At 43.8% G+C, this 18376-nt stretch overlaps 1 protein-coding gene across 3 annotated transcripts in view; it reads left to right on the forward strand.

Moving 5' to 3' along the window:
• Positions 1 to 1782: 1782 nt before the first annotated feature.
• The window catches only part of BTRC (beta-transducin repeat containing E3 ubiquitin protein ligase), a 183971-nt gene continuing 167377 nt past the window's right edge, over positions 1783 to 18376 (forward strand). The window contains exons 1-2 of one of the 3 annotated variants that reach the window (XM_084846512.1): positions 1846 to 1968; positions 7268 to 7332. In XM_084846512.1, coding sequence (XP_084702638.1) covers positions 1965 to 1968; positions 7268 to 7332 — 69 coding nt within the window. In that variant the 5' untranslated portion in view covers positions 1846 to 1964. Of the gene's footprint in view, positions 1969 to 7267; positions 7333 to 18376 lie in introns of all 3 variants that reach the window. The other 2 variants (XM_084846521.1, XM_084846516.1) reach the window with 2 other exon arrangements.

The raw sequence follows: 18376 nt of genomic DNA on the forward strand, positions 1-18376 counted from the left end.
TGTGTGCTTGTAATTTTATTATTGTATTTTATGGTTGGGTTTAATTGTTTTAGCCGCCTTGAGTGGTGCGTAAGCACCAAAACAGTAGGATATAAATTCTTGTATAAATAAATAAAATTCTGGGATTTAACACAGCTGGGTCTTCTCTTGGTGGTATATATGTGTAGGATCTCTTATTTTTACATATCTTCAGACACAGATATGATTCATAAGGGAGCACTTGCATGATTACAACAATTAATGTGAGACATTGTCAAGCAATGTATGAGGATAGTACATGTATTAGAAAGCGAATCCCTTTCAACTCAACGGGATTTATTTCCAAGAAAAAATGCTTAGAATTGGGCTGTCAGTGTCCTTGTGCTGCCACAGTATTGTTAGTCCTCCACCTTGCTCCAGCACAGCTCTGATGTTGCATCTGTTCAAAGGACACAGATAGTGCTGTTACGACTTCTTGCATAGCTCAGAAGTGGGCGATGGACAAGCATGGGAGGGATGTAGGAATGGTGACATCCATAATGCCTGGATTGGGACTCTTTCTTGCAACAGTGCAACATGCAAAATATGAATATTAAAACACAATTCTGTTCTCAATCAATAGAACAAACATGCACAAGTGCCAACAATATGACAAATAGCAGTCACACAGTCCAAACGTATCACAGATGTGTCAAAGACACGTTAGATCTCCCCAAACAGGAGAGATGGTATCAGTTCCCAGAAAGTACTAGGGAAACACAAAAGGCTTGTGGCAAATGCATTAGTCACAACTCCTATAATTGTGCAGGGAAACCCAGCACACAGTGAACAATAGGATTGCTCGTACATACTTCATGTACAGAGTATAGAATATGCTATTGCTCAGTAGCCAATGACATCAGAGCCCCAGTCACAAAAAATTTGCAACTGGTGATCAGAAGACCCACTTAGGGTTACCACGTTTCTTTCTGACTGGGACTTAAACAGCTGCATCAAAAGAAAGCACGTCATCTAAAATAATACGCTCTAGCAGTAAACAACTCAAAAGCAGGAATGTATTGCAAGATATTGCCCCTTTTCAAGGACCAGCCCAAGTTTATAACAGTGGTGGAAGAAACTCTGACCAATAGTCCAAAGGGCATCAATAAATGACTTGTTTCAATCCTTGACATGCTTCAGAACTTTGAAGCAAATCAAGGATTGAATCCTAGACTGTGCCTCAGGAGCCCTATGCCCCCTTACCTGGGAATAAGCTCCACTGAACACAAGGGGGCATTCTTCCAAGAAAACATACACAAGATCAGGGTACACAACACATACCTGGTTTTGAGAATGTTGCTGCTCCTGCTGGAATATTATTTATATAGTAGCTTCAGTAGTAAAGAAGATGGACCTGCACTCAGTGGAAGGAGAGTGCATGAGCAGGTTGTGTCCTTCCCAGAGGCTGGCCTCTGTGGGAAACAGGATGCTGGATATATTGGATTTGGTTTTGGAAGAGTGGTGAGGAGTCAGGTGTGAACTTACACAGAGTCATATGCGGTGTCTAGTAGCATATGCATACTTATTTGGTAGAGTAGTTGGCAACTATTATGAAATTAGAGTTAGTTTGTATGGCTTTACAGTGAAGGTCAGCACTTTTTGCTACTAACAAAGTTAGATAATACACAGTAGCTGTCTTGAACAGTATGTACTTTTCTTGTTGATAAGAATGCTCCTTTCTCTGCTGTGAGAAACTTTATTTCCTGCCAAGAAATTAAGCCTCGCCCTTTCTCCTCCTTGCTGAAGGGAGGGAAGTGTGTGTGTGCCTGTGACAGTCTAACTTAGTGAAACAAGCCCTATAAAATCCTGGGCAAATTGGCCTCTTACCTCTTCTTGTCTGAGAGGAAAGATGTACCACCTGTTCAGATAAACATCCCCCCCCCACCCCCGGACAATGCCTGTTACTTCTAAGGAACCTGAGTAATTGCAACAGCGAGTTGAGGGGCATGTGTAAGCTTTTCTTTGCTTTTATTATCTTCATCCATTTTCCATCAATAACCTGGATCATTCTTTCACACAAATGGACTTGAGTCATATTGGTATCTTCGAATCTGTTTGGTGAGGGTCCTGAGTGGATCAGGCTCCAGATTTAAGACACTGGACTAGGCAGACCTTTTGTCTAATCCAGCAGGGGTCTTTTTGTGGACTTATGGAGGTTGTGGTAGGGATACAGGCACCCAAGGAGAGACAGTACACTCTGCTGTGGCACCCCAGTTGTGGCATGAGCTCCCTAGAGAGGTTAGCCTGGCTCCTACGCTGTACTCTTTCCTGCAGCAGGTGAAGGCCTTTTTATTTTCCCAGGAATTTTAGCATTCTAGTCTTTTAGCTCTGCTGTTTTAAACTTGTTACTGTATTTTAAATCTCTGCATTGCTGCTAGGTTTTATGCTGGTTGTACTTTTATACTGTAGTTTTAATGCTTTTATATTGTATATTGTTTTTATGCTGTACTTGTGGTTTTAATGTTGTGAACCGCCCCGAGAACTTCGGCTATTGGGTGGTATAGAAATGTAATAAATAAATAAATAAGTAAACAAACAAACAAACAAATAAAACACTCATCATAACCCCTTCCAGCTGCAAATAAACTGTCAGCGCTGTTATCATGCATCCCTTCTACAGCACCTAGAAGTCCTTCTGTAACTCCTTCCTGAGGGATGCCTGCCTTGACTCCTCTAATAGCTTTCCACTATAGGCAAAAACTTTTCTTTTTAGGGCCAGAAGATGATCAACTCTGCTTGTAGTTTTTACTCTGCTGTAGGGTTTTCAGTGACGATGTTTAATTCTGAAGCTGTCTCTGTCTGGCTCTTTTACTTAGTGGTCTTTTTATCGTTCATGTTTTATTTTGCTAGGTTTTTAACTTTGCTTTTAGTTGCAATGTTGTAATTTTTTTGATATAGTTGTTGTAATTGAATTGTTAGCTACTTTGGAATTTTAAAGGAAATATGGGATGCAAATGTTTTAAATATATAAATATCCTGAAAATATCTTCCCCCATCCACTTTTTCTTCTGTACTCAGCATGAGAAAGAGGGTCAAACCCAATACTTGAAGGTTGATTGGAAAATGAAAACTAACCGAAATCATAGAATTGGTCCCACCACAATGTATATCTTTTGTACACTGATTATAACCATTTTAACTCTGAAGAAAGTTCAATTGATTTCAGTAAGACTTATTCCCAACTTAGTGTGCATAGAGCTGCAACCCACATCCCCCAATCTCATATTTTTGGATCTGAAAAAAGGAACATCCCATGGCATCCCAACCTCCACCAGAGACCAAAAGATAGATGGAATTACTTTGTAGTTAGCCAGTATTTGCTGAGCAAACCCAGAATGGTAGTTAATATGTAAGCCAAGAGTATTTACAGGAGATCTCAGCGTCTGTAACTTAAAGCATTAGCGAAGCAAATTGGAATTGCCTTCTGGAGGCTGTTGTTATAAATTACAGGCCCAGCATCTGCCCACATCTGCAATGTCTAGACAGTTTGTATCAAAGACAAGAGTAAGTAAGGGGGTGAAATTGGATTGGGGAGAGGGGCTAGATCTGCCAGTTGATCACATACTCAAAACTACAACCTGACTCCCCATAGAACATTCACTTTCCATCTGAAATTAAGATCTCTCCCTGTTCTTGCCTGGTGAGATCTAAGTCATGTCCACCATCGCAGGTAGGTGCAGAGGAAGGTTAAGACTGGTCTCAGAGCCTGAAAAGTGATACTGAAATTTTTTGATCCAAACTGCTCAATGTAGGCCCCAACACAGTACCAGCCTCTACAATCTTCAGTCCTCAAGCACAGTCACGTTGCCCAGAATATCTACTCAGTTTTTGAAAAGCTCTCCCCATCAGAAGGTGCCACTGTCTCTTTTTCTTCCTCCTTCTCCTCCTATTACTAATATTATTGATTATTCTCTAATTATCTCAGGGTGGTGTATATTTTACCTACTATTCTGTGAGATAGGCTAGGGCAAGAGAGAATGACTAGCCCAGGGTCACAGCTGAGTGGGGATTTACCCAGAGCTATGCAGCCAAAGTCCAAAACTCCAGCCCAGACTTACCCAAAATGATGCCTACCAGCATGCCCAATGATGGGAGTTACAGTCCAACACATTTGGAGGGCACCAGGTTGGGGAAGGCCACTACACCACACAGGCTCTCAATATGCTCTCATCTGCTGCTACCTTCCCTTCTGCCTAACACTGCCACCTCCTTTCTCAACAGCTAGGCCAGCTCAGTATGGGATTAGCCACCTCTGTATGGCTCTTGGCTGATAGCTGAGGCTGTAGGAAGGTCATCCATTCATAGTTCAGCATCTTCAGAAGCACAGTGCCAAACGAAGTGACTGACATTTAGTTTCCAAGCATTTGTAAACACTTTGCTGGATTTTGATGAGGCCAGGCAAGTTTTAGTCCTTCCTTTCTTTCTCCTGGCCCCTGTACTTCATTCAGATCAAAGAGGCCAAGCCCAGTCAGTGAGTGAGAGGGAGAGACTATATTGTTTTAACAGTTCCTAGCACAAACCTTCTCATTTATATGTAAAGTAGCCATTAGTCATAGCTCCGTTCCCTCAGACTGCCTGATGTACAATCACATTTTGCAGTGGATGAATCTTTCCACACAGCTGCTCTGCTATGAATAATCCGTCACTGGGCCCATAAATCAGAAAAAAATCATGCACCTCCTTTGCCTGATCCTTACACAAAGTCATATATTTTACATGAGGACAAGCTAAATATTCATGAAGCTTTAAAAAGCCTCTTCTGGCTCTAAGGGACTTGTTGGGGTTGTTTTTGTGCTGTTGGACTGAGCTGGCATGCCCCCCACCCTGTGTGCTCCAGTTTAAAATAAAGCAAAGTATTTTACCCCTTTCTGCCATTTCCATCCCATTTTATCTGTTCCCATTTGTTTTTCCAAGTATTAAATACTGTGCAATATTTTTATATCCTATCAAAGTGTTACCCTATGTTGGACCCACACCCTCACTTGACACCTAGGGCCACCACCTGTTCTTTGCACCTGCTGTCCTTATTGGGTACCAGTCCTTCAATCCCAATATAAATATTTCTATACAATACTGCCCATTATCATTAACTCACAATGTAAAAAAAAAAGTGGCAAGTGAATGTAGAAAAAGTGTTAAATGTTAAAGCAGGGGTGTGGAACCTGAGGCCCAGAGACCAAATCTGGCCCCCCAGGGGTTCTTGAGTTGGTCACACACCCTTCCCTGGCCCCACCCATTTTCCCTCAACTACAGATCATTTGGGGGTTTCCAGGTTTTGTGCCGTTTTTCCCCATTCTTAAAGGTTGAAATGCCTCCCCTGAGGCTTACTTACTGGCAGCAAGAGCTTTCAGCTACAGTATGCTGGCATTTTTTGTATTTTGTGCTCTAGCCGTTTTACCTCCCCCCCCCCCAACTCTTTGCCTTCTGCCGTGCTCACCACTGGAATATAGCCCCCAAGAGCTTCTTCAAAACTGAATGTGGCCCTCAGGCAGAAATAGGTTCGTGACCCCTGTGTTAAAGTATCCTTTGTGGTGCATTGTGGGAGAGAAACATGGCTGCCCCCACTGTCTTACTTTATGGCAGTGGGAACTGCAGTATTTCCCTTCATGCACCATAAAGGAGGCAACATTGTGATATTTCAATGCATCCATATTCAGACGCGTTGTGGATGAAAATTGTCCTGTATTGGGGGAAGCCACCACAAATGACTGCTAAAACTGTACCCCTTCCTGAAAGTTCTTAGATTTAGCCTGCTGCCAAATGTGCAGAAAATGTCTCATTATCATGGTAGCTTGAGAATGAGGCTGTGAAAGTGAGGCACTTTCAGGTCAGCCCTAAATTTCCCTTTTCCTCTTCTCCCCTCCTGGGCTGAGCAAGCATTGGACATGGCAACCGTTCCTTATCTCTGGTCCTGGCATAATATGAGTATAGGATTACTCTGTAAATCCCTTTGACATCAAAGATTTAAACAGCTTAACTGTACTCGGAATTGCGGCTCTGGTTAATCTTCACACTGGAATAAATGGAACTTAAAAGTCCTTTATTTTGACTGTATAGTGCCCATGGAGTTTCACTGAGTTTCAAATGAGAGGGATGGATAGAAAGGTTTAAATCATAGTAATACCTAGCATTTATCTAGTACTTTTCAGGGTTCAAAGTGCCTCACATACATTATCTCAGTAATCTTTGCAACAACACTGAAATGCAGGTGTATGCGTGCATTCATAGGGCATGGGTGTCAAACATCTTCCAGCCCCAAGGCCAAATTCAATTCTGGAGAAGCTTTCCCATGTCACATTCCAGTGGTGGGTGGCGCAAAAGGGGCAGGAGCAAAGGAAAAGGGGGAGGGGGCAAATTACCAAAAATACCAGCTTATTTTAGCTGGAAGCTCTTACTGACAGTAACTAAGCCTTAGGAGAGGCATTTCAACCTTTTTAGAATGGGGAAAAAACTGTACAAAAGCCAAGAAACCACCAGATTATTGGTAGTCAGGGGAAAGGGGGTGGGGCCAGGAGAAGTGGGTGTGGCCATCTGGGGAGCCTTGGGGGGCTGGACTGGATCCCCAGGTGGGCCAGATTCGGCCCCTGGGGGTGACTTTGTGAGTGGTGTGCCTAAAGCCACCTAGTGAGTTTATTTGAACTAGGGACTTCCTGGGGTTTACAGCTCAACTGCTTAGCCTCTCCGTCTTCATTGTATTAGCTTTCAAGGATTCTAGGACAGGCAGATTTTGGAGATGGGGCTGTAAAAGCTCAACCAAAATGTATCAGACTGCAAGAGCTGTACAAAGTTGGCAATATAATTGAAAAATAGGATTCAAGGAGCTATGATAAAACTGAGCCACCTCCTTACACTCTGTTTTGCGCCTCCATTATCTATTCATGACACCAATATTTAAACTTTGAGGCCATCGTAATTTCATAACCTCCGTGCCATGAGAAGCCATTCAATCTTCTCCTTTTAACCCATTCTGTTTACACTTCTCCCTTAGTTTGCATTTTCTTCTTCTTTCTATTTCTTTATTTTGTTTCTTAGAAGTTACATGCCCACCCCCACCCCCACCCCTACTCAGATCACCCACATTATGAAATAATTTGCCTTCTTCGTAACTCACAAAGCCCTATATTTTATGTTTAGCACTGACTACATATGCACAATAATTAACTCTGCCCCCTCACTATAAGCATTGCAAGAAACTATCTTATTATCGAGTTCTTCCTCCTCACTCTACTCCCTTTATTTCTCATTTCAGTCTGGAAAGAATTGACCCAAGGAGCTGCCTATAAGGATGGTAATAAGTCTGAATGCATGCAGATGGTAGGTCTGCAAATTTAATTTAAAATTACCCTTATTATTATTTAAAATATTATAATTCAGGCAGTAATACCCAAAGGAACTCAAATGATGGAAGTTCCCCAATGTTTCCAGGGTTAATCTTACAATTTTCTGAAAGGTTCACTGTGACCAGACATGTAAAAACAGAAGGCAAAATGAGGTAGAGAAATACATATTGTAAGTTTTTTAATGAAAGAGCTACTTACTGATCCCCAAGTCTTCGCTTAAAATCAAGTGGGAACTGTTCCTTGTTGAATTAATTATTGCCAATGTCTATTAGTACTGAATGTACCCCAGGGATGACAATGGCCGATAAAGTTTTGGAGGCACTGAGTGATATCCTATTGCAAAAATTATCAAGATGATGACATTACATGGATTTCTCCTGGGATGATCATAGAAGTGCAAGGGTCGCCTTCTCTTTCAGCACTAAAATATAGGCTTCTCTTGAGTTGCCCAGATGATTGAAAAATGGATGGCTAAATTAACCATATGTTTATAATGAAGACATCTAGAAAGTTTCCCAGTGTACAAAGGCCTCTGTGCATGTGTAACCTCTGTGTGGGTCTCCTGTGGAGCTTATTTGGAATAAAACTTGTAATGATTTGAACTGAACATTCTTTAGTTAGAACCACACATAAAACATTATTGCAATTTCCCACTTATTGCCCACTACAGTTAAATCCACAAGTCATCTATTAACACAGGAACAATGCAACCAATAGTCCCTATTAGTCCAAAAAGAAAGATGCAATTCTTGCTTGCAAACTTTGAAGTCAGCCAGTCCAAATCTTCCTCTGGTTTACCAAGGTGCTGGACAATTCGGTTATTCCTCTTCATTCCAAATTAGTTCCAAATAACAGGCCAACAAGAGCAAATGGCAACTTACACATTGCAGCTTGAAGGTCATAGGCATTATACAAGGTGATAAGAGCCCATAATTATTATTCAGCTACTGAGCAGGATAAACTGACTCTTCCTTCTAGCTCTTCCCTGATTGATGACTCCACCCCTGCCAGGCTAAACCAACCAGTTCAGATTTCACATGCCCATATAAAATGCACACAATAGGTAACTGACACATTAAAAGAAAAAATTAACAAAGCTGCAGTCAGAAATAATACTCACCCAATCCCAGTGGTTTTAAAACCATATTCCTAGAACCCTGAGATCCTTTGGAGCTTGTGAGGAGTTTGTCAATGAGAAGATCAGAAATGGTGGACACACTAATCTGAGAAACAGCTTGCCTACTGCTGTGGAACTTCCCCTGCTATGCAAAAGAGCTGGGGAGCATTGAGTCTGTTGTAGGATGCACTCTCAGAGCTGGATCCAATGCTCACATGACAGGACTTCTCTGTCCTCCCCATGCATGCCCCAATCTGCTCTGGAGCATCCCACAACCTTCTGGAGCAGATCTGGGAGTGCGGGGGGGGGGGGTGGCTCACAGGAGGGAGGGGGAAATCCCTTCTGCCAGTGGTTCCCTCTCACTGGTGGAATGACACCCTTGGATGCAAGCCTCAGTTCACACTGGGTGACAGTAAGGCCCAACAAGCCTAGCCATTTTTTGACTTGAACTGAGAACAACCTGCAATGCGGCATGGGGTGTGTGTTCCTCTTGGCAGATGTTTAACATGGGAAGAGTTCCCTGAAGGTAGACAGTTTTAAAATCACTGAGCTGCTGTAAAATAGCTTAAAAATATGCCTTACAACTGTCAGGTTGCCCCTGTTGCCCACTGAATCCTCCAATAGCCAGAATCAACACTCAGACAAAAGGGCTGCTTTCCAAGGCTTTAATTCCATTTAACCCAATGAAGCTTGCAGATGCTAATTGCCTCAGACTCAGAGGAACTACAAAGGAACAGCCAACTAGGGGTTTCTAAAGGTTAGGATGTCAGTTGTTCTCCATTTGGGAAAAACACGGCAACTCTCTGAACTTAAGGGGTGGGAGGGGAAGTTCTCCCCCTCTCTCGTGGGGCCTCGGGGCACAGCTGTTGATGTTGAGCCAATTGGGCTGAGCATCTAAGCTCGGCTCCTGCAATTAATTAATTAATTATATTTATATCCCGCCTTTTTCCCAATACTGGGACTCAAGGCGGCCTTACAACGTTAAAACTTCTACAATTAAAACCTATGAATAGAAATATGAATACAACTGTACAAAAGTTAAAAATATAATTAAATCATCAATATTAAAATTGTAAAAACATTAAAACATTAAAAGACAACCACCACAACAAAAATATCCATACGTCACATTTTCACAGGTCCAGACTAGTTATCCCCAAAGGCCTGCTGGAACAAAAAAGTTTTTGCATGCCTACGAAAACATATCAAGGAGGGTGCCACTCTTGCCTCCCTGGGAAGGGAGTTCCAGAGCCTTGGGGCAGCCACCGAGAAGGCCCTCTCCTGCATTCCCACCAGGTGTGCCTGTGATGGTAGCAGGATGGTGAGAAGAGCTTCCCCTGAAGATCTTAGGGCACGAGTAGGCTCATAGGGGAGAATACGGTCTTTCAGATAACCTGGACCCGAGCTGTATAGGGTTTATAGGACATAACCAGCACTTTGAATTGTGCCTGGAAATGGACTAGGAGCCAGTGAAGCTGTTTTAACAGGGGAGTTGTATGCTTCCTGTAACCAGCCCCAGTCAGCAGACTGGCCGCGGCTCTTTGAACCAGCTGAAGTTTCCAAACACTCTTCTGAGGCAGCCCCACGTAGAGTGCATTACAGTAATCCAAATGGGATGTAACTAAGGCATGTGTCACTGTGGCCAAGTCAGACATCTCAAGGAACGGGCGCAGCTGGTGCACTAGCTTTAACTGTGCAGATGCACTCCTGGCCACCGCTGAAACCTGGGCATCCAGGCTCAGGGCTGAATCCAGAAGTATACCCAAGCTGCAAACCTGTGTCTTCAGGGGGAGTGTAACCCCATCTAGCACAAGCTGTATCCCTATTCCCTGATCTACCTTTCAACTGCCCAGGAGCAGCACTGTCTTGTCTGGATTAAGCTTCAATTTGTTTGGCCTCATCCAGTCCATTACTGCCGACAGACACCGGTTCAGCACCCCAACAGTTTCCTTGGAATTAGATGGAAAGGAAAAGTAGAGTTGGGTGTCATCAGCATACTGGTGACACCGAACCCCAAAACTCCAGACAACCTCCCCCAGTGGTTTCATGTATATGTTAAATAGCACGGGGGACAAAACAGAACCCTGAGGAACTCCACAAGCCAATGGCCAGGGAGTTGAACAGGAGTCCCCCAGCACCACCTTCTGGGTCCGCCCCTCCAAGAAGAAATGGAGCCACTGTAAAACAGTGCCTCCAAGTCCCATCCCAGCGAGGCGGCCCAGAAGGATATCATGGTCGATGGTATCGAAAGCCGCTGAGAGGTCCAGCAGAACCAACAGGGACACACTCCCCCTCCTGTCTAGTTCCCGGCGTAGCTCATCCACCAAGGTGACCAAACCTGTTTCTGTCCCATAACTGGGTCTGAAGCCAGATTGAAATGGATCTAGATAATCTGTCTCATCCAGGAATCTCGGGAGTTGGGAGGCCACCACGCGCTCCAATATCTTGCCCAGAAATGGAATATTAGAGACTGGCGGATAATTATCCAATATAGCGGGATTCAGGGAGGGCTTTTTTTTAACAAAGGTCTCACCACTGCCTCCTTCAAGCAGGCTGGAACTCTGCCTTGCCTAAGGGAGGCATTAACCACTCTCCTTACCCACTCGGCCAGTCCACCTCTGGCTGCTTTTATGAGCCAGGAAGGGCAAGGATCTAGAACACATGTGGTGGCTCTCACCTCTCCCAGGATCCTGTCCACATCTCAGGCTGTACAAATTGAAAAGTATCCAACAACATTGGACAAGCAGGGGCCAAAGTTACATCCACTGGGTCTGTAGCACCTATAGCGTCCAAGTCAGAGCGGATCCGAGCGATTTTGTCTGCAAAGTGCTGAGCAAATTGTTCACAGCGGGCTATCGAGGGGTTTAAATTATCCTCTTGCAGGCTAGCGTGTAAAAGACCCCTAACCACTCGAAACAGCTATGCTGGACGGCTCTTTGCAGACGCAATAGTGGCAGAAAAAAATATTTTCTTTGTGCCCGTATTGCCACAGAGTAGGCCTTCAAATAGGCTCTCGGCCGTGTTCAATCAGATTCACTCCGAGTTTTCTGCCAGCGTCGCTCCAGTCGTCTTCTCACTCATTTCATCACTGCCAGCTCCCTAGAAAACCAGGGTGCTGGTGCAGCTCCACTTCATCAGAGAGGACGCTCAGGAGCAATTGTGTCCATGGCCCTGGTCATTTCTCCATTTCAGAGACTGGCCAGGGCTTTGACAGAATTGCCTGCCAAGGCAACAGGAAAATCCCCAAGAGCCACCAGGAAACTATTCGGATCCATCAGCCTCCTGGGGTGGTCCATCTTAATCAGCCCTCCACCCCTGCAGAGGTTCCGAGTGCCAGCAAGTCTAAACCCCACCAGGTAGTGATCTGTCCATGACAATGGAACTATGGAGAGTTCCTCCACTCTCAGATCACTATCACCCCATCCAGCACAGAAAACGAGGTCCAGAGTGTGCCCAGCAGCATGGGTGGGGCCAGATACCTTCTGGGACAGATCCATGGTTGTCATGGTGGACATGAAGTCCTGAGCCGCTCCCAACAGGGCAGCCTCAGCATGGATGTTGAAATCCCCCAGCACAATAAGCCGAGGGGTCTCCAACACAAACCCCGAGACTACCCCGGCTAGCTCAGGAAGGGAGACTGTTGAGCAGCAGGGTGGATGGTACACCAACAGAATCCCTATTCTGTCTTGGGCACCCACCTGCAATCTCTCTCTTGTGCCTGCGCCTCATGTCTAAAAGCTCAAGTTGTCCCTCCCTTTCCATGCCTGGGTCACTGTCACTCCCAGGAATGTGAGCAGGGGGGGTTCCCCTTCCAGCTGCACCTCTGAAGTCTGAGAGAGTTCCTCTCCCATGAATTGTATCTCCTCCTCAGAATCTGAGCTGCCTTGGGACTCTATGGGCTCAGATACAACCCTGACAGCAACTTCCCTTTAGTCAATTAATTGGGATTCTCTGACAGGGAAAGCAAGAGGCTCCAGACATGCAGGCCTGTAACGGAAAATACTCTTGGTTTTGGCTGCCCAAAGATAAATATAGGGATAGATGATCTCTAAGGTTACCATGACCCAGAGCATGTCCCAGATCATGTAGGGCTTTTTAATTAAATTTTTATAATTTCACCCCAGAAATGAATTTATCATAAATCTTTCATGTCTGTTTATACAACACAGATTTTTCTGTTTCCCAGTCATTGCAGATGCGTCCCCAGATTAATCCAAGGATGCCTCTGTCTTGTCACAGATGTTCCATGTGATCATTTCAGCACTAGAATACCTTAATTGTTCCTGGCCAGACAGTTACAGCTGCTTCTAGATAGTGTGGCAGATATTCCACTCCTCTGGGGAAGCAGCAGGTGTTCCTACCTGGGGCCTGAAATTCTTAAGAGGACATTGAGAAGGAGGGAGCACTCAGTAAAGTTTTTGTGTAGTGTATGTGTCATAAGTAGGGATGGGAGAACATGTGATTTTTGTGAGCTCACTGAGGTTTCTCATTTCTCCTCGAAGCTCATTTTGCCTCATTCGCGTTCCCAAGCACAAGCATCCTTTCCTCCCCCTTTTCTTTTCAATTTGGGAAAAATGCACATTTTTGTTTGGGGAAAACATGCATTTCTTCCCATAGGCTAAAGGGTGAAAATGTGGATTTGGGAGGGAAATGTGCATGTGCGCACACTTGCACATGTACATTTTTGGAAGTGCACAGTTGCGCACTTTGGGACACAAACACAATGCTCAGGAAAATTTCCTGCTTGCATTCACATTCTGGGTTGACATATTCCTATTATTTTTGACTGGCACAAAATTCTCACATGGCTTTAGTAATAAGAAAAGCTTCTTCAGAGTTTTTTAAATCATGGTATCTTTACATAGCAATTTCTTAGTATTCAAAGTGCCTCATATACATTATGCAATTAACTTTATACTAATCAGTAACCAGTAAGGTAGATCAGTATTATTATTTCCATTATGCAGCTGGAAGACTGAGGCTGAGAGACAAGGGCTTGTCTAAGTGAGATCCAGTCAGACCCTTATGCATACTGTATAGTTAGGTGAATATAGCTCTCCCACAAATGTCTTTCTACTAGTGGAAGGGTTTCCATTGGGGTAGGGGTGGCAATTGGCAGCAGAACAATCCCATTTATGGGAAGGAGTGGGGAAGATGCAAAGGGTGATGAGGTCATGCTCTTAAACACTATGCTAGCTCTCAGTTAATTTAATTTTGCTAATACTAATTATTAGGACCAAAATGCCACAAAAGATTGTGCAAGCTTTTGAGTTCTCCACAAGTCTTCATCAGGATAGATGGTACAAAATGCAGAGGATGGGGGAAGAAGCAGAAAAGTCCAAAACTTAGACCAGATGTGAACTTGAAAGCTTGCACAATCTTTTGCAGCATTTTGGTTGCTCCTAATAAAGGCATTGCCCAACTGTGGATTTTGGATTTTTTTCCTCATGTGTGGCTATTTTTGTTTTTTTATATAAATTAACAATTGGTCTTCAAAAATAGTCCACTGCTACAAGGCTCATTAAAAAGATTGAGTCTTGGATTGACAAGGCCATATATTTTGAGGATCACAGTGATAATCACTTAAAACAGATTAACCACATTGTAAGAATTTTGGAAGGCGCTGTTATTTAACATTTTTATCCAACAGAGTGCATTAAAGTTTGTCTTGTTCATTGTCAGAACCTTTTGCAGTATTGTCATTCTTATTCTAATCTGGCAGATGGGCTGAGGGTGAAAGATAGGAACCTGCCCAAGGCCAGTCAATTAGTACATGCCTGTGCTGAGATTTGAATCCACATTCTTCAGATCAGTCTTCCTATCAGCTCCAGCTAGCATGGCCAAACATCTAGAGGGCACCAGGTTGGGGAAGTCTGCTCTAGATGCACCTGCCAGATGAAACAAAGCATGAAGTATGGGTACCTGCATTTGCATACATTCATCCCTTGTTCTCTTGCTCCTGCCATTCCTGATTGTTCAGTTACATGACTTTCCCTTCCTTCCCCCTCCTCTGTTGTTTCTCCCACTGTTGAAATTTAAATTGTAATCCCCTCAGGACAGGGACATGCATGTGTGTTTTTTATGCTGTTCTGTCAAGTGCCATCTACAATGCTAGTCCAAAATTAACAATAATACTAGTACTATCAATTAAAAACTCATACAAAATCCAGTATTCTGGATGGTCTCCTTCATGGATCACTGCCTTTTTGTGGCGAAGGGGCTTGCATAACTCAGTGAAGCCATAAGCTATGCCATGCATGGCCACCCAAGAAGGACAGGTCATGGCAGAGAGTTCTGACAAAATGTGGTCCACTGGAGAAGGAAATGGCAACCCACTCCAGTATTCCTGCCAAGAAAACCCCATGGAACGTATCACAAGGCTAAAAGATATGACGCCGGAAGATGAGCCCCTCAGGTCAGAAGGTGTCCAATATACTACTGGGGAAGAGCAGAGGTTATTTCCAAGTAGCGCCAGAAAGAGTGTAGCAGCTGGGCCAAAGCCGAAAGGACACTCAGCTGTGGATGTGTCTGGTGGTGAAAAGAAAGTCCGATGCTGTAAAGAACAATATTGTTTAGGAACCTGGAATGTCAGATCAATGAATCAAGGTAAGCTGGAGGTGGTCAAACATGACATCTTGGGAATCAGTGAACTAAAATGGACAAGCATGAGCGAATGTAATTCAGGTGACCACCATATCTACTACTGTGAGCAAGAATCCCTTAGAAGAAATGGAGTAGCACTCATAGTCAACAAAAGGGTGGGAAAAGCAGTACTGGGGTACAATCTGAAAAACGATAGAATGATCTCAGTACGAATACGAGGCAAACCATTCAACATCACAGTAATTCAAGTCTATGCCCCAACCACTGAGGCTGAAGAAACTGAGGGTGATCGGTTCTATGAAGACCTACAACACCTTCTAGAACTAACACCAAAAAAAGATGTCCATTTCATCATAGGGGCTTGAAATGCTAAAGTAGGAAGTCAAGAAATAACCGGGATAACAGGCAAGCATGGCCTTGGTTGTACAAAATGCGGCAGGACAAAGGCTAATAGAGCTTTGCCAAGAGAACACGCTGATCATAGCAAACACTCTTTTCCAACAGCACAAGAGGCGACTGTACACATGGACATCACCAGATAGTCAATATCGAAATCAGATTGATTGTGTCCTTTGCAGCCAAAGATGGAGAAGCTCTATACAGTCAGTCAAAACAAGACCTGGAGCAGACTGTGGCTCAGATCATGAACTTCTTATTGCAAAATTTCGGCTTAAATTGAAGAACGTAGGGAAAACCACTAAACCATTCAGGTATGACTTAAATCATATCCCTTATGAATATACAATGGAGGTAATGAATAGATTTAAGGGATTAGACCTGATAGACAGAGTGCCTGAGGAACTATGGACGGAGGTCCGTAACATTGTTCAGGAGGCAGCAACGAAATCCATCCCCAAGAAAAAGAAATGCAAGGAAGCAAAGTGGCTGTCTGATGAGCCTTTACAAGTAGCTGAGGAAAGAAGGGAAGCAAAAAGCAAGGGAGAAAGGGGAAGATATATCCACCTGAATGCAGATTTCCAGAGAATAGCAAGGAGAGACAAGAAGGCCTTCTTAAATGAACAATGCAAAGAAATCGAAGAAAACAATAGAATGGGAAAGACTAGAGATCTTTTCAAGAAAATCGGAGATCTCAAGGGAATATTTTGTGCAAAGACGGGCATAATACAGGGCAAAGAAGGCAGGGACCTGACAGAAGCAGATGAGATTAAGAAGAGGTGGCAAGAATACACAGAAGAACTATACAGGAAAGATCTTAATGTCCCTGATAGCCATGATAGTGCAGTCACTGAACTTGAGCCGGACATCCTAGAGAGTGAAGTCAAGTGGGCCTTAGGAAGCATTACTAACAACAAAGCTAGCGGAGATGACAGTATTCCAGCTGAGCTATTTAAAATCCTAAAAGATGATGCTGTTAAGTGCTGCACTCCATATGCCAACAAATTTGGAACACAAGACTGGAAAAGGTCAGTTTACATTCCAATTCCAAAGAAGGGCAACACCAAAGAGTGTTCAAACTACCATACAATTGCGCTCATTTCACATGCCAGCAAGGTGATGCTCAAAATCCTACAAGCTAGGCTTCAGCAGTATGTGAACCGAGAACTACCGCAAGTACAAGCTGGGTTTCGAAGAGGCAGAGGAACTAGAGATCAAATCGCCAACATTCGCTGGATCATGGAGAAAGCAAAAGAATTCCAGCAAAACGTCTATTGCTGCTTCCTTGACTACGCTAAAGCCTTTGACTGTATGGATCACAACAAACTGTGGCAAATTCTTAAAGTGATGGGAGTACCAGACCACCTTACCTGTCTCCTGAGAAACCTGTACAAGGGTCAAGAAGCAACTGTAAGAACCAGACATGGAACAACCGACTGGTTCAAAATTGGGAAAGGAGTAGGACAAGGCTGTATATTGTCGCCCGGCTTATTTAACTTATATGCAGAGTACATCATGAGAAAAACCGGGTTGGATGAATCACAGGTCAGAATTAAGATTGCCGGGAGAATTATCAACAACCTCAGATACGCAGACAATACCACCCTAATGGCAGAAAGCGAAGAGGATCTCAAGAGCCTCTTGCTGAGGGTGAAAGTGGAGAGTGCAAAAGCTGGTTTAAAACTCAACATGCCTTGCTCCTTGCAATCCTGAAAACAAAAAGTGCCATTTTTTCCTAGCTGGATGAATGCCATGATTTACTGAATGAGAATTTCAAAGGCACCAAACCCAAAAATGTTCTGAGGGGCTTAGGCTGGAATGCTAGTACACACATTTACCTGGAAGTAAGCCCAATTAACTGAATGGGACTTGCTTCTAGCATATATGTATAGGATTGTGCTGTTAGTCTCAGCTATCTCTGGTCTCGAGTGTTTAGCATCAAGTAATACGGTGCTTCAAAGGAACTGCCCAACATTTGTTAATTAATATGGGACATATTAATAAATGTGTTTTATAAATTTAAATATGTTTTGTGTTGTCTCAGTGTGTCACAAATTACTGATTATAAGAACATGGGCACAGGCAGGCTAAACATTTTTGTGGACTACATTTCTGTATGCTTATTTATAAAGTTGCCTTAGTTTATATGGGTTTACATGGCAATCCTCACGGGAAGCTCCAGACTTTGCGCCCCCCCCAGCAACATGCCCTTGGTGGGCCCCCATCTTCACTCTCATCACCCCTCCCACCCTACTCCTCTCTCCTGCAGTGAAGCACATCTTCCCAGCTGCACCACCCCGAGAGGTAGAGAAGGTCAGAGAGGGCAAGAGCTGCTCCTTCCAGCCGCCTCCACCAAGCTGGAGCAAGCAACTAAGCAGCAGTTGTTGTAGTTTATTCGTTCAGTCGCTTCCGACTCTTTGTGACTTCATAGACCAGCCCACGCCAGAGCTTCCTGTCAGCCGTCACCACAGCTTCCTGTCAGCTGTCAGCTCCCCCAAAGTTGAGTCCGTCACCTCCAGAATATCATCCATCCATCTTGCCCTTGGTCGGCCCCTCTTCCTTTTGCCTTCCAGTTTCCCTAGCATCAGCATCTTCTCCAGGGTATCCTGTCTTCTCATTATGTGGCCGAAGTACATCAGTTTTGCCTTTAATATCATTCCCTCAAGTGAGCAGTCTGGCTTTATTTTTCCTGGAGTATGGACTGGTTGGATCTTCTTGCAGTCCAAGGCACTCTCAGAATTTTCCTCCAACACCACAGTTCAAAAGCATCTATCTTCCTTTGCTCAGCCTTCCTTATGGTCCAGCTCTCGCAGCCATAGGTTACTATGGGGAATACCATTTGTTGTCAGTGTGATGTCTCAGCTCTTAACTATTTTATCAAGATTTGTCATTGCTGTCCTCC

Source organism: Heloderma suspectum, chromosome 3 (assembly GCF_057233095.1).
Source record: "Heloderma suspectum isolate Gila_16-S chromosome 3, 16-S_ref, whole genome shotgun sequence".
In the NCBI taxonomy this organism is placed as follows: Eukaryota; Metazoa; Chordata; class Lepidosauria; order Squamata; family Helodermatidae; genus Heloderma; species Heloderma suspectum.